We start from the raw sequence: 16,669 nt of genomic DNA, 5'->3' as shown, positions 1-16,669 counted from the left end.
AACATGATGATGTCATGGCAGACTTCATCCTGATGATGTCATGGCAGACTTTATCCTGATGATGTCATGGCAGACTTTATGTTGATTATCCTGATGATGTCATGGCAGACTTCATCCTGATGATGTCATGGCAGACTTCATCCTGATAATGTCATGGCAGACTTTAACGTGATGATGTCATGGCAGACTTTATGTTGATTATCCTGATGATGTCATGGCAGACTTCATCCTGATGATGTCATGGCAGACTTTATGTTGATTATCCTGATGATGTCATGGCAGACTTCATCCTGATGATGTCATGGCAGACTTTAACGTGATGATGTCATGGCAGACTTTATCCTGATGATGTCATGGCAGACTTTATCCTGATGATGTCATGGCAGACTTTATGCTGATTAACCTGATGATGTCATGGCAGACTTTAAGCTGATGATGTCATGGCAGACTTTAACCTGATGATGTCATGGCAGACTTTATCCTGACTTTCCTGATGATGTCATGGCAGACTTTATCCTGACTTTCCTGATGATGTCATGGCAGACTTCATCCTGATGATGTCATGGCAGACTTAATCCTGATGATGTCATGGCAGACTTTAATCAGATGATGTCATGGCAGACTTTATGTTGATTATCCTGATGATGTCATGGCAGACTTCATCCTGATAATGTCATGGCAGACTTTCACATGATGATGTCATGGCAGACTTAATCATAATGATGTCATGGCAGACTTTATCCTGATGATGTCATGGCAGACTTTATCCTGATGATGTCATGGCAGACTTTATCCTGATGATGTCATGGCAGATTTTAACATGATGATGTCATGGCAGACTTCATCCTGATGATGTCATGGCAGACTTTATCCTGATGATGTCATGGCAGACTTTATGTTGATTATCCTGATGATGTCATGGCAGACTTCATCCTGATGATGTCATGGCAGACTTTATGTTGATTATCCTGATGATGTCATGGCAGACTTCATCCTGATAATGTCATGGCAGACTTTAACATGATGATGTCATGGCAGACTTTATCCTGATGATGTCATGGCAGACTTTAACCTGATGATGTCATGGCAGACTTTATGTTGATTATCCTGATGATGTCATGGCAGACTTTATGTTGATTATCCTGATGATGTCATGGCAGACTTTATGTTGATTATCCTGATGATGTCATGGCAGACTATATCCTGATGATGTCATGGCAGACTTTATGTTGATTATCCTGATGATGTCATGGCAGACTTTATGTTGATTATCCTGATGATGTCATGGCAGACTATATCCTGATGATGTCATGGCAGACTTTAACCAGTCATTAGAATATCATCACTATTATGAGCTGCATCAGGACAATGACATAGCGTACACATCTTTGTTTCCAACACTACATGGTATGTACTGGAAAATTTTTCCTCAACCAGTCATTTTCTTCCGTGGTCACGCACTTTCTTTTCAACAAACCTATTTTCTGTTTGGAGTCTGGAGGGCAGCTGCTCAGCTTAATGGAGGAACGGGATGCGGAAGCTAGCTTCTTCTTGGCTTTGAGGACACAGTGGCTGAGTTTAGCAAGGAAGCCAGCGAAAACAAGAGATGTAAAAGTCTTCATCTTTAAAACCAGGACAATCCGGAGTAACAGCTATGAGTCTCTTTTTGCACAGTTGTATGAAGTAAGTATAAAAACAGATGTATTGTACTTTATATTTAGTTATGTAATGGTATTTCTTAACTTTTCTTATCTAATTTCTTATCTAGCTTAACTATCAAACCATTTTATTCTTCTATTTAGCAAGCTAGCTTAAAAAACCTTTTTAGCTTTCCTTACTGCATGTTGAGCTGTATCCTGATGGGATGAAACACAATATTTCATGTAAATGTGATAACCTTTATTTTTATTAACCTGTAGTTTATGGAACCAGAACAGTGACTTAAATGTTGGCCTTGAAAATTACATTTGGCACTGAAACACTTGTATTGTAAAAACATTTATTGGCACTGAAACAGGTATTGGTGCTGAAAAAAGTTTCAATAAAAATCAAAGGTTCATAAATAGTTTTATTTTAATAGCTTTTGCATTCTTGTGTCTTTTATTGATTTCTCCATGTCTTTCTTTTTTTTCGATGACACTTTTCTGCCTGCTCAAAAGAGTGTTTAAACATACTGAGAAGCAAGGGTGCCAGTTGCGAGTAAATTTCTTATGCATGTTTAAATCCGGCAGTAGGGTAACTATCTTTTTGAAAAAATCAGCATCATCTCAGTTAAGAGCGTAAATACAAACTAAGACCACTGGAGTGTGAAAAAGAGCACCTGATACTATCACATAGGCAGTGAAAAGCCAGAACCTGGTATTGAATACACAGGTATGTTTCCTGCAAAAAAGTAATTTCAATGTGCATTCGTTTTGAATGTAAAAATATCCGTGCCCTCTTCACTTGTCCATTCATGCCCCTGACATTCCAGCTGACAAAACATGTTGCCTGTCACATTCATATTAAGTCAATCCATTCCTTAATGTCAAGCAGAATTGATAGGGAGAAAGGGGGGATGAAATTAAACTTCAGCATGAAAGCGCTCGCTGTGGGCAGCCCCTTCACTCTGAGACCTCTCCATTAATGCATGTCACTAGAACCCTGTTTGTGCATGAGTGTGTATCTCGGCCTATGTGTGTGTTAGACAGAGTGTAAAAACTGAATTTCCCCTCGTGGGATTAATAAAGTGTAAATTATTATTATTATTATGAAACTATCTCTAATCGTTTTAAAGATTCTGATCAGATTTGGGGAACTATCAGATTTGGATGGTCCAAAATAATTTTTTTTGTTCGAAGATTTTTGTTGTCACATACACTCAACAAAAATATAAACGCAACACTTTTGTTTTTGCTCCCATTTGTCATGAGATGGACTCAAAGATCTAAAATTCATTCCAGATACACAATATTACCATTTCTCTCAAACATTGTTCATAAATCTGTCTAAATGTGTGATAGTGAGCACTTTTGCTTTGCTGAGACAATCCATCCCACCTCACAGGTGTGCCACATCAAGATGCTCATCAGACACCATGATTAGTGCATAGGTGTACCTTAGACTGTCCACAATAAAAGGCCACCCTGAAATGTGCAGTTTTTGCTTTATTGAGGGTCTGGGGACTCAGAACCAGTCAGTATCTGGTGTGACCACCATTTGCCTCATGCAGTGCAACACATCTTCTTCGCATAGAGTTTATCAGATTGTCAATTGTGGCCTGTGGAATGTTGGTCCACTCCTCTTCAATGGCTGTGCGAAGTTGCTGGATATTAGTGGGAACTGGTACGCGCTGTCGTATACGCCGGTCAAGCACATCCCAAACATGCTCAATGGGTGACATGTCCGGTGAGTATGCTGGCCATGCAAGAACTGGGACATTTTCAGCTTCCAAGAATTGTGTACAGATCCTTGCAACATGGGGCCGTGCATTATCTTGCTGAAACATGAGGTGATGTTCATGGATGTATGGCACAACAATGGGCCTCAGGATCTCATCACGGTATCTCTGTGCATTCAAAATGCCATCAATAAAATGCACCTGTGTTCTTCGTCCATAACAGATGCCTGCCCATACCATAACCCCACCACCACCATGGGCCACTCGATCCACAACATTGACATCAGCAAAGCGCTCACCCACACGACGCCACACACGCTGTCTGCCATCTGCCCTGAACAATGTAAACCGAGATTCATCCGTGAAGAGAACACCTCTCCAACGTGCCAGACGCCATCGAATGTGAGCATTTGCCCACTCAAGTCTGTTACGGCGACGATCTGGAGTCAGGTTAAGACCCCGATGAGGACGACGAGCATGCAGTTGAGCTTCCCTGAGACGGTTTCTGACAGTTTGTGCAGAAATTCTTTGGTTATGCAAACCAATTGTTTCAGCAGCTGTCTGAGTAGCTGGTCTCAGACGATCTTGGAGGTGAACCTGCTGGATGTGGAGGTCCTGGGCTGGTGTGGTTACACGTGGTCTGCGGTTGTGAGGCCGGTTGGATGTACTGCCATATTCTCTGAAACGCCTTTGGAGACGGCTTATGGTGGAGAAATGAACATTCAATGCCCGAGCAACAGATCTGGTTGACATTCCTGCTGTCAGCATGCCAATTGCACGCTCCCTCAATGCTTGCGCCATCTGTGGCATTTTGCTGTGAGACAAAACTGCACATTTCAGAGTGGCCTTTTATTGTGGGCAGTATAAGGTACACCTGTGCACTAATCATGGTGTCTGATGAGCATCTTGATGTGGCACACCTGTGAGGTGGGATGGATTGTCTCAGCAAAGCAAAAGTGCTCACTATCACACATTTAGACAGATTTATGAACAATGTTTGAGAGAAATGGTAATATTGTGTATCTGGAATGAATTTTAGATCTTTGAGTCCATCTCATGACAAATGGGAGCAAAAACAAAAGTGTTGCGTTTATATTTTTGTTGAGTGTAAAATCAAGCTACTATATAACAAAAATCCATCCTTTTTCTGCACATAAAACAAGAGTTGAATGTTACATGGGTGAAACCCTCTCAATATGCATACAATCAATTAAAAAATGCATTTATTTCATTGTTTCATAAATGTTAGTGAATTAGGGATGCACATACAAGTTTTAGTGTAGTGTTTGTTTTGGATGGTTCAAAATCAGCACGAGAAAGAGAAAGACAGGTGTTCTCCTTAAAAGTCCATTGTTGCGCAGGAGTGCTGTGAGACCCTACCAAGGATACTCAATCTGCTCTCCCAAACAGGTGTGGGCTCTTGGGTTCCTGCCTTGGTACTCAGAGGAGGCCCTCAACCTTCTGCTCCTTCCCACCTGCCACTCCCAGAGAGTCAGGCCGTCGCTGCATTGAACTTTTTGTGTGTGTCTCCAGCTCCTTCATCCGAAGGACACAGCCTGCCTGACTGTTGCTGCTGCCGTCTGGATCACAGCCAAGGGGATCTGCCTGTGTCCTTGCTCGCAAGTTTGTGTGGGCATACTTCTCTTGTTTAAAACTATAGTCTGTTAAAAGGGTCGGATTAAAAGAAAACTCTGTTGGTGAGCTCATAAAAAAAAGTCGCCCAGGTTTTTTTTTTACAGAGGAGGATGGATTAAAATCTTGCAGTTTTGCTAAAAGTTTCTCTCTCTGGCATTTAGGGCCTATGACGAAAACCTTTGTTTATTAGACTACATACGCTCTCAGTCAGACAGATCAATTAACAGGTCCTTCTCCAAGCCTAGTCCTGTAATACTATCCACTACCCACCATGCACTGGGAGGTTTCTAAGGTGACCCTCACAGTCAACAGACATGGCTGCTGCTGCAGGGAGCTCCACCAACCATGAGTGAGGAAAGTTTTTGATATTTTGAAATTTAGATAAAGCTGAACTGTTCAAGTTAAATATGCATTTAAAATTTAAGAGATGGTGAGAGTTCTGATTCAGAGTTTAATGATGTATAGTCAATATTTTTTAACTACATCTCTTAAATAATAATACAGAGATAAGTATTTTTATAGTAAAAATGAAATATGGAATATGCTGTTATTGCATTTTGCATGATGTGGTGTGTCCAGATATTCAAGTATCAAAGTAAAAATGTTTGTTTGGTATTGATATTAGGAAATGTGCGGCCATACCGTAATATATTAACATATGTACATAAGGAGGACAACATCACTGTAAAATCAAGACAAGGTTTTCAGTCTTCCTCACAGGAGGTCTTGAAACGTTGACCTGAGGGTCAAAGGTCAAACTCCCTCTGAAAAGGGGGATTAGTGCACACCAATGTAGCCTATAAGCTCACTAAGCATTTGATGGTTATAAATGGTCAGAAGCCCAGCCTGACACCTCCCTGTTAGTTTGCTACTGTGTCCAAAATCTGTTCTTATTGGCCGGGCTCAGGCTCCCATACCATGCAGTAATACAACAATTTAAAACAGATTCAATAAAACCTGTTAGAATAAAAGAGTCATCATCTCAGCGTTAAAGGGTTTCATTTTTCTTTAAAAGAACAGTTTTTTGCAAAGTACTACATTTACTATCTTGTTGTTGTCGTCTTCAGTCTGAGGCCCTCCCGCTCAGACATCCCGACGTTCTCCGCCCGACATCCTATGATCCCCAAACTATACGTGATGCCATGGAAACAAGACATGAAGAACCAGAGACTCCTGATGAAGGTAGATACCAGAAAGAAGAACAAACACGACTCACTGCAAACTGTCACATTGCTTCACTGTGTTTGTGTCTTATGTGTTGTGTCAGAACGCGGTTCTTGCAGGGATCCCCGTCGTTCCTCTTGAGGAGTCTCTGTGTCTCTCTGGTCGGGAGCGTCTCTGTCACAGTCAGCACTCTTCACAATGCTCCTCCTCCTCCTCCTCTGCTCCACTCAGCCAGACAGGACTGACAGCTCATAACTCCTCCCACCTCTCCAGGTAAAACACACCCAATGCTGCATTAAAGATGTATCAGAGGTGCAAAGGAGTGGCGGCTTGTGCAGTGTTCTTCAGGGTGGGCACAGTTTCTCACAGATGGACAGGGATGTTTATCTTAGTTTGTTAGCTTGATGCTAACACATACAGAAAAATACCCTTAATTGGCTAACAGTATTAGCATTGATATGTTTCAACTTAGGAAAGAAACTATTTTTCTTAACATACTTAACCAATAAAGTTATATATATTTATTTCCTAAACTCTGTAGAGACAAACTTTTTAATAAACGCTGCATGACTTGCTGTTTATGTTCATGGGATGTGTTCCTCTGCTGCCTACTTTGGGTGCTGGGGTGTGATGCATTCATGAACACATTTTTCCTGCACTCTTCGATACTCCTAAATCTTGTATTGAAAAGGAGCAAATAAACATGAGTCACTAATAGCATGAGTCAACGGAGACCCGGAGACCTGGGGCCTCATTTAGCAGCAGTACTTGAGCATGGATCTGTGCGTAATGAGTATGTAAGAACATTACCATGCAAAGAGTGGTATTTATCAACTTGTACTTTTACTTAGAAATGTGTGTAAATGTAAGCACAGCCTTGAGCATGTTCACGCACATACGTAATCTAGCGCTAGAACATTGGAACTAAAAATAAAAAGCACTTTGAGTGTCAACCATATTCACTTCCATTCCTATTATGAAGCTAATTTTCTTTGCTCTCGTATTATTACAGCAAGGTAAATATATTCACGTGGTTTCTAAAGAGGTGTGTGGTTATTATATTTGGTTTATTGGAGGCGTTTCTGAATGCAAATGTCTCTGAACATGCACGAGCCTGCCTAGTTTAGAACATGTTTATCAACACTGATACATACCAATGTGAGTACGACCACCATCCGCATGTTTGATAAACATGGATTTTTTTTTCTTTAGCACATTTTGAATTTCATTTGTAGTTCGTACGTAGAACTTTTTTGTTTTATTGCTCTGTAAACTCAATACTCAATAACTTTATTCACTTGACCCTTTCAAAACTGTACATGTTTAGCCCTTTTTGGAAAGCAGTTTCTTTTATTGTATCGTTCTCTTAGTGGGTAGTGGTGAGGCAGTGACCTACAACCCTCCACTGCACAAAAGGCTGGAGTAGAAACAAACTACAGAGCAAAACAAGTAACACTCAGACAGGCAATCCGTACCGTGCCCAAGCACACTTCGCCCCTAAAGTCCAGTTTGTTTGCCCAGTGTGACTGCTTCGATCCGTGCATCACACAACACTTCCTTGGCTCTATCACGCTTCCAAGAGGTGCTTTGACACAGTACAGTTCATGCACAAGCATAAATACACAGAATAAACAGCCTTCATTCAGGAGAAATCCTGCAGTGTTATTGCTGTATCTGATTAGAACGATTCAAAATAAGCCAAAAAGTCAGTAAAGAAGCATATATGATCTGTTTGTTTTTCTCCGATGTGCACATAGCATGTTTTTTTTTTTTCCTCGAGTCTGGCTGTCTTGTAAAATAAGCACACTTCATCATCACTTCACTTCACAATCATCATGCATATGTTGTATTAGGATGTTATGTACAAGAGGTAACTGTGCTCATGCCCAGTTACTCCTGGAAGTGCAGTCCAGCAGGGGAATGAGGAGGGGGGACATCTTTTTTAAGCACGGTACGGGAAAACTTTGCTTTCACATAGACAAGCTATAAAGCCAGATTTTTTTTTCATGAATGATTGACTCTAAAATGTCACGTTGAAGTTGAAGTCATGAATGAAAGGAAAATAATTAATCACGTCTTTTAATTTCTGTCTTACAGGTACAACAGCTCTGTGGTGACAATCTGGCAGCTCTACGACACCTGAGGCTGATGGGAGTGCCGGTAGCCTAGTATCTATGTGCAGAGGCTGAAGTCTTCGAAAGTTGACGGCCCAGGGTGGATTCTGACCTGTGGCTCCTTTACTGCATGCTGTACCCTGTTCCTTCTCTCTTCAATCTCCCTCTAAATAAAGGTGTGACAGGGCGGGCGTGGGGATTTTATGGATTTTCTCTTAAACTACAAAATAAACTACAGACAACGCCACCTGGGGACTTGCACCCCAGGAGATACACAAATAAGGAAACCAAAACAGGAAAATTAAGGACACATAAGTTCGAAAGAACTGAAGAGGCAGTCGTGTTATCAAAACAAAAAAAGGTATTTATTATAGTAAATCAAAAGGAAACAAAAAGTAGGTTGAACCAAAGCTATAGGGAGGGAAAACTAAACACAAGGACCAAATACTAATAAGTGGATTAAAATAATTGTTTATTTTAATACAAATTATAATAGTCAAAATCAAATTTACTAAATATATTAAAACACTAATCAAACAAAGGAATAAACAAAACTGAAGCAAAATAAGGCAAAACTGAAGCAAAATAAGGCAAAACAGGGCAAAACAACAGCAGTTAAAACACCTAAAAAAGAAGAAAGAAACCATTAATAAAAACACTGATAACATGTAAAGTAAAACCAAAGCCACCCTACTCACCAGGAACCCTTCAAACAAATGCCAGGCTGATCTCAGGCACTCAGGTGCATTAAATATGCCGACCTGATTGATGAGCAAAAGGGGGAGGGGCAGGTGAGAGGCTGTGTTCAAGAGCAGCATGGTTGGACTCTACTACAATCTACCCCTGGGCTTTGAATCGTCGGCCCGACGATTGTATCACTACTGCCATGGTCTAAACATAGCACAGACAATTGGCACAGGCACTTGAGAGTTCGTAGCCCCTATTGCTCTACTCCTTGCTGCCTGAGGGAGGTGATTAACATTCGGGTGCTGCCCAGCGTTTGTGCGGTTGGTCCTTCTCAGTGCCTCACTGTTGCCAAGGGCAACTCTGGTAGTGGGTTCCTCCGACTTCGATCCACAGGAGGTTGTGCTATAGTCTCCAGCTGGACGGGTTGAGCAGCATAAGTCGGCTGACTTGGTGGACCGGTTTCTGGTGTCAGAGTGGGTTTGGAGACCAAAACAAACCATTCACCCTCCGGTGCAGGTTCATCGTCAGGCAGTGGTTCAATCACTTCAGGCAGCTCTGGAAGGTGGCCGTCAATCTCACGATCCAGCTTGCTTTTCAGCAGTGATCGATGGACATGTTTTACCTGGTCGAGGTCATTCACAGGGGCAATGGTGTACACAGACCCTCCTACTACTGGAGCCCTCAGGACCTTGTAGAGTTCTGAGCTCCAGATGTCTTGGATCTTGTGTCGGCCTCTGAGTCCAGTGTCTTTGAGGTACACAATCTGACCTTCTTTCAACGGGACACCCGTCACACGCTGATCATGCCGTTTCTTTCGTTTTTCCGCCGCTTCCTCCAGATGCTTGGTTGCTGCTTCAAAGGCGTGGTGGAGCCTGGTCTGATGTTCTATGATCCATGCATGGGTGCTGCCAGCAACAGGTTCCTGCACTCTGCCCAAAAGGAAATCAACAGGTAACTGAGGATCTTGGCCAAACATTAGAAAATATGGGGACTCACCAGTGGATTGGTGTGCTGTGGTGTTATAGGAAAAGGTCACTTGTGGCAGATAACAAGCCCAATCCCTCTTCTTGGTAACAGGTAGAGTGCGTAGAAGGTTGTGCAGTGTACGATTAAAGCGCTCACATTGGCCATTGCCAGCTGGATGGTACGGGGTAGTGCGACTTTTCTGTATTCCGTACATACTGCACAGCTGTTGAATTAGGTTGCTCTCAAAATTTCTACCTTGGTCCGAGTGGATACGATTTGGCACCCCAAACCTGCAGAACCAGTCATTAACCAACACCTTTGCAACTGTAGAGGCTTGCTGGTCCCGGGTTGGGACTGCCTGGGTGTATTTGGAAAAAACATCTGTCATCACTAGGACATTCTCAAACCCGTTCTGTGATGGTTCCAGTATCGTGAAGTCAACAGCAAGGATTTGGTTGGGACGGGAGGCAAGCAAATGACCCATGTATGCACAGGCAGCTGGTTGCGTGTTCTTAGCTACCTGACAACGTTCACACTCCTGGCACCATGTCCTAATGTCATTGTGCATTCCTGGCCAATAGCACCGCTGATGAACCAGATCCGTTGTTCGGTCGACCCCTTGATGTCCATGTTCATGGTGTAGCTGATGCAAAACCTGGTCCTTTAACGACATTGGCAATATCAATTGTAATACTTCCTCACCCTTGGGTCGACAGACTCTCCGATATAGCACTCCATTTCTCTCCACAATCCTGTCCCACTGTCTGACCAGAACCAGAAGATCCTTGGAGGTTTGACGCCGTTCAGTTGCATCGGGGCCCCTCTTCCTGGTCCAAAACTTCCGGAATTCTTGGATGGTGGGATCTGCTTCCTGCAACACCTGCAGGTCAGAGCTAGTATGACAGGGGAAAGATGAGATGGTGGCTTGAATAGCCTGGGTTGCTGTGTTATTTGCAAGGACTTGCTGTAGTGGCGCTGGGAGTCTGACACCAGAGACTTCACAATGTGAAGCATCTGACATGGCTGGTAGCCGTCGTGACAGGGCATCTGCATTTTGGTTGTTCCGACCAGGCTTGTACTTCATGGTGAAATCAAAAGCAGCCAGTTGTGCAGCCCAGCGCTGTTCTGTAGCACCCAGCTTTGCTGTAGATAGATGGCTTAAAGGGTTATTGTCAGTGAACACAATGCATTTCTGACCCAGCAGATAGTCTCTGAATTTTTCGGTCATGGCCCATTTAAGGGCCAGAAACTCAAGTTTCATAGAGCTGTAATTGCTCATGTTACGCTCTGTAGGCTTGAGGCCACGACTAGCATAAGCTATGGGTCTTACTTTTCCATCCTGCTCTTGTGAAAGAACAGCACCCAGTCCACTGTAGCTGGCGTCATCCTCAAGTACAAAAGGTAAGGAGAAATTAGCATAGCCTAAAATTGGAGCAGACACAAACCTGCTTTTTAGTCCCTCAAAGCTTTGTTCGCACTCTTCTGTCCATGCAGCAGACAGACTCCTTCCTGTCGGTTTCTTTGACTTTGAGCTAGTTAGTTCAGCCACTACACGATGCAAAGGGGCAGCCAGTTTAGCGAACCCTTCAATGAAGCGACGATAGTAGCTAGCAAATCCTAGGAAGGACCGTAACTCAGACACCTGGTTAGGCCGTGGCCACTTTGACACAACTTCTATTTTTGCAGGGTCGGTGGACACACCTTTACTGGAAATGACATGTCCCAGGTAGCCTACCTCTGACTTGAAGAAAGAGCACTTCTCCAGTTTGGCTTTGAGACCTTCTTTCTGGAGGCGGCCAAGTACAGCGTCCAAGCGTTCCACATGTTCAGCTACGGTAGAAGAGAAGACAACAACATCATCCAGATATAACAACCATGACTGGCAGTGCTGATCTCCGAAGATCCTCTCCATTAACCTCTGGAAAGTGCTTGGTGCATTGCACAACCCAAATGGCATTCGGTTCCATTCAAACAGACCAAAGGGAGTGCAGAATGCAGTTTTCATTTTGTCTTTTTCGGCAACGGGTACTTGATTGTACCCAGCCGCAAGGTCGAGGGTCGAGAACCAGCGGGCCCCTGAGAGGGCGTCGAGGGACTCCTCAATGCGGGGCAGAGGAAAGGCATCTTTACGGGTCTTATTGTTCAAGAGTCGGTAATCCACACACAAACGGAGGCTGCCATCTTTCTTCTTGACCAACACGATGGGAGAGGCAAAGGGGCTACTACTTTCTCTGATTACCTGTGCCTCAAGGAGCTGGTGGATGTGTGCCTTTGCTGCCTCATACTCCGACGGAGGGATCCGCCTGTATCGCTGACGAACAGGGGCCTCATCAACTAGAGGAATTTCATGAAAAATGAGGTTAGTACAACCTAAATCACCTTCATGTGACGAAAAGACACCACTGTACTTCTGCAACAGAGCCCTGACCTGCACCTGCTCTTCCTGCCTGAGGGCTGTTAAATCAATAGCGGCAATTTTATCCTGCACTGAACTAGTCACAGACTGGGAGGACACTGTGGCAGCCATCTTCCCCTCTTCGAGACCTGATGGAGAGCTTACAAGATCGGCATGACTCAGGGTACCAAGAACAGTGCGAGGGTACAGTACAACATCCTGAGTCCCTACATTGACAATCGGGATATACGCAGTACCTCTTACCACTCGTACAAGCGCTGGGGATGCTAACAGACCTGCAGGCAAGCCATTGCTCAAGGGCTCAAACAACACGGCATCCACCAGGTGTTGAGAGCAGGTGGCTGCCACGATTTTCATGGTACCCCCAGGAACTCTGCAAACTCTCCCCCCCCTTCACCTTTGCACGACTTAAGCAATCGGGAGGGGCTTTGGCCTGGGCCTGGTGACACTTTTGGAGAGCCTGCTGAATTTGAGTGGGAGCCTGCAACACAGACGGTAAGTCAAAAAGTGCTGCACCATGCTGTACAAACGACTCCCAGTAACATTCCTTGATAATGTTCATACCAAGCACACCTGGAACTGAAGGTACAATGCCTGGGGGATCTTTGACCACCAGCACCCCTCGTCTGGCCACATTCTTACCACAAAGTTGAACGTTCAGCTCGAGGTAGCCGACATATGGGATAGCCAAACCATTAGCAGCACTCAGATTTAACCAGTTACAAGATTGGAGTTTGTCAGGACCCCATGGTTCGAAATGCTGTGCAAAGAAACTTGCCGTTATAGTGGACACCATTGACCCGGTGTCGACCAGACATGGGACTGTAACACCACCCATAAGCACCGCTAAGGTGGGGCAATCTGCCACCAAACTTTCGGGGTTATCCATTGCAGACTCTGAGCCTAAGGGGCCCCCACCTGAACTTTGGCTCAGTAGTTCAGGGGGCGAAAGTTTCCCTGGTTCTGAGGGCGCTGCCTGCCATTGGAACTGGGGCGCATTGGATCGGGAACTGGCAGTGGAGCAACATACTCTCCCTCGCACTCCCTGGCAAAGTGGCCTGGCTTTTGACACCTTCTACAGATGACCGTTTTCTTACGATTTGGTTGGGTTCCATGGGGGTTGCTTAGGGTGGCCAGACTTTGCGTCAGGTGATTCAGTTGCTCTTGTTGATTTTTAAGAATGTCTTTTAGTTCACCTAACTCAGCACTAAAAGAGTTACCTGCCTGGCCATAGCTGGGATGGCTTTGCTGAATGGTGTGTTGCAGAGCATATACAGAAGGGACAGAGTGGCTTCTACTCCTCCCACCCCCGGGCACCCCCTCTTGTTCCCACCTAATTGCTTCAGTGCGGACAATGATCAAGGTGGAAGTAGGGTGGCTTCGAACATATTGCTTCAGCTCCCTGCGAAGAGCACAATCAGAAACATGCTCAACAAATTGATCTCTGAGTAACACATCTTTGTTTGGCAGGTCATTCGGAGTCTTCAGAACAACTTTTTCCATGAGACACATTAAAGCATGAGAAAATTCTTGCAATGTTTCACCTTCTTGTTGCTTTCTTGAAAAGAACTCTTCTTGCAAAGACACATATGACCTAGTACACCCATACAATTCCTGTAATATAGCTAAAAGCTGTCCTGGATCTTCCTTCTCCTCTCTGGATCGGTACTTAATCTCTTCCCGAGCCTCTCCCTCTAAATGGTCGAAAATGAAAAGTGCCTGCTCGGCTGGCGACAGGTGTCTGGCACGAATGCTAGCCTGGACCTCCTCGACCCACTCAACAATGTTTAAACCAGTCCTGCCCCGAAACATTGGACATTTCCTCTCTCTCGGTAAATAAACCAGTCTCTCAGTTACCAGACCATTGACTGAAGGGTTTCCGGAGGCAGAGGAGCTTGTTGAGGCGGAGCTGGTCCCAGGAAGACTGTCGTCCCATCGTTGACGCATCCGTCGATTTTCAGCCTGCAGCTGTGCAACCAAGTCCTTTAATTGGGCTATTTCCTCCTCCATGGAAAAGCAGAGCAGAAAGGGTTAACAGAGTACCAGGAGGCAGCGCGGAGATCCTTCCAGGACCTGCTGCTGTTTTGCCCCAAATGCCAAAATTAAACAAACCAAAAAAAATTGCCTTAACCAACTGAAATGCCAAAATGAAAAGAAACTACACGTCTCTGCCTTAACAGTATCCTGCCGACAACGCCAAGAATGTGACAGGGCGGGCGTGGGGATTTTATGGATTTTCTCTTAAACTACAAAATAAACTACAGACAACGCCACCTGGGGACTTGCACCCCAGGAGATACACAAATAAGGAAACCAAAACAGGAAAATTAAGGACACATAAGTTCGAAAGAACTGAAGAGGCAGTCGTGTTATCAAAACAAAAAAAGGTATTTATTATAGTAAATCAAAAGGAAACAAAAAGTAGGTTGAACCAAAGCTATAGGGAGGGAAAACTAAACACAAGGACCAAATACTAATAAGTGGATTAAAATAATTGTTTATTTTAATACAAATTATAATAGTCAAAATCAAATTTACTAAATATATTAAAACACTAATCAAACAAAGGAATAAACAAAACTGAAGCAAAATAAGGCAAAACAGGGCAAAACAGGGCAAAACAACAGCAGTTAAAACACCTAAAAAAGAAGAAAGAAACCATTAATAAAAACACTGATAACATGTAAAGTAAAACCAAAGCCACCCTACTCACCAGGAACCCTTCAAACAAATGCCAGGCTGATCTCAGGCACTCAGGTGCATTAAATATGCCGACCTGATTGATGAGCAAAGGGGGGAGGGGCAGGTGAGAGGCTGTGTTCAAGAGCAGCATGGTTGGACTCTACTACAAAGGCATAGAAGGCTCAAGAATTAATATAAAAATAACAAAAAACTGAGACTGATCAAAATTCTGGTCAGGCGGGCTACATACTAGACTATTAATACTCTACAGATCTACAAACAGCAGGTGTGTGCTCTCACAGTGTGACTGTGAATCATGTTGTGTGTGCATTTGGTTGAAACTGCTCTGATGTCTTAGGTCTCACAATCATGAGGGGGAGGGGGTCTAACATTATCTAGCCTGTAGCCAGCTTATCTCCCTTCATTTATTAGTCTGAACCTCTATTCATGAGACAGGCGTCACCCCGTAATGGAGGGATGAAGATTTTAAAGGAAAGACTCCAAGTTGTTGGTTAAGGTGTAATGTCGCCCCCTCGAGGCTGCCGAGTGCATCATATGTCTAATCTTCCTGGTTTAATGGGTGACCTTTTTGTCTAGATCTGAATTTAAATTAAAAGGAAATCTTTGTTTGTCCCATGATACTTTATACTCTCTGATTGACCACATTAGTTTGTCAGATGAACTGGCTTCACTAACCCTGATGTAAAAGATCGTGATTAACAGTCCAACAAAACTGGTTATCAACCTGGTAAGTCAACCCAGAGTTTCAGAGAGCGCATTCACATAAGGGCGGAGTTAACTTCATTTAACCTATCACAATCATCACCACGTTTGCTGTCAGCAGATCGTCTTATCAACAACAAAATTATAGTCACAAAAACGACAAACTATATTAACAATATAAATGTGTTAAGACAAGCAGACTCCCAAAGCCTAAAGTTACATAGCTGCAGCAACACATGCAGAACGGGCAACTAAAAAGGAAAATCGTCGAGTAGGTACCTTCAAACTGACTATATTAACTCCTGTTTCTTCTCTGAACTGAATGTGTTGCTCTGACTCTTTAAAGTGGGAGTAGGCCTATAACACTTTAAGAAGTTCAGCAGAGTGACATGGAGATATTAAACATTATTATGAAAATACAATTCAAAGACATAAGAAGGTATTGTAATTGTACATCTTCAACTACAATTCTCCTGTGCTTTTTCTCTGTTGAAGGATATCAGTGAAAAATAATAATTCTCCGGGAGCTCCATGATCTAAAGATCTGATTGATCAGTGGGCAGAGATTTTCACAGGTTGATCTCTTATCTCCAACATAACCTGCTCCGGAGCAGCATAAGTTACCGTGGTGATATACCCAGGTAATCGACCCTCGTAGGACTGAAAACCCAGGGTTAACCCTAACCCTAACCTTAAAGCCTGCTTTGTACAACAGGCCCCAGTGGTAAATGTAGTAGGAAGGAAATATTTGACTGGACCACTCTGATACTTTAACTAAAGTGATGTGTCTGAGAACGTTTCCTCTGATGACAAAACTGACTTCATGACTACTGCTAGTGATAGTTTAATAAGAGCACATGCCAATGAGAGAGTTAAAAAGTAATGCCCTTTAAGTCTAGACTA

General features: G+C 43.5%; 1 protein-coding gene across 2 annotated transcripts; it reads left to right on the top strand.

Annotated features, from left to right (window-relative positions):
• The first annotated feature begins 5,323 nt into the window (after window positions 1-5,323).
• LOC306831783 (uncharacterized protein) lies at window positions 5,324-15,240 on the top strand. 2 transcript variants are annotated; one of them, XR_013780123.1, is made up of 5 exons: window positions 5,324-5,363; window positions 6,082-6,196; window positions 6,282-6,451; window positions 8,276-8,468; window positions 15,215-15,240. XR_013780123.1 is itself a non-coding variant. In XM_079356019.1 (4 exons), exons 1-4 carry the CDS (start codon window positions 5,329-5,331, stop codon window positions 8,319-8,321), a joined length of 366 nt encoding a protein of 121 aa, XP_079212145.1. In that variant the 5' UTR covers window positions 5,324-5,328; the 3' UTR covers window positions 8,322-8,472. The 2 variants fall into 2 exon arrangements, 1 of the variants encoding a protein (XP_079212145.1); XM_079356019.1 differs by lacking the exon at window positions 15,215-15,240 and having other exon boundaries at window positions 8,276-8,472.
• The last annotated feature ends 1,429 nt before the right edge of the window (window positions 15,241-16,669 follow it).

This window comes from Symphodus melops (genome assembly GCF_947650265.1).
Source record: "Symphodus melops genome assembly, chromosome: 1".
In the NCBI taxonomy this organism is placed as follows: Eukaryota; Metazoa; Chordata; class Actinopteri; order Labriformes; family Labridae; genus Symphodus; species Symphodus melops.
The sequence above is the reverse complement of the archived record's forward strand: the minus strand, read 5'-3'. Positions and strand labels throughout refer to the sequence as shown.

Coding starts and splice junctions, on each gene's coding strand:
- LOC306831783 (XM_079356019.1), top strand. CDS start 5,329: ATGGCTGCTGCTGCAGGGAGCTCCACCAACCATGA. Junction 5,364..6,081: donor GGGAGCTCCACCAACCATGA/GTGAGGAAAGTT, acceptor TGTCGTCTTCAG/TCTGAGGCCCTCCCGCTCAG. Junction 6,197..6,281: donor ACCAGAGACTCCTGATGAAG/GTAGATACCAGA, acceptor GTGTTGTGTCAG/AACGCGGTTCTTGCAGGGAT.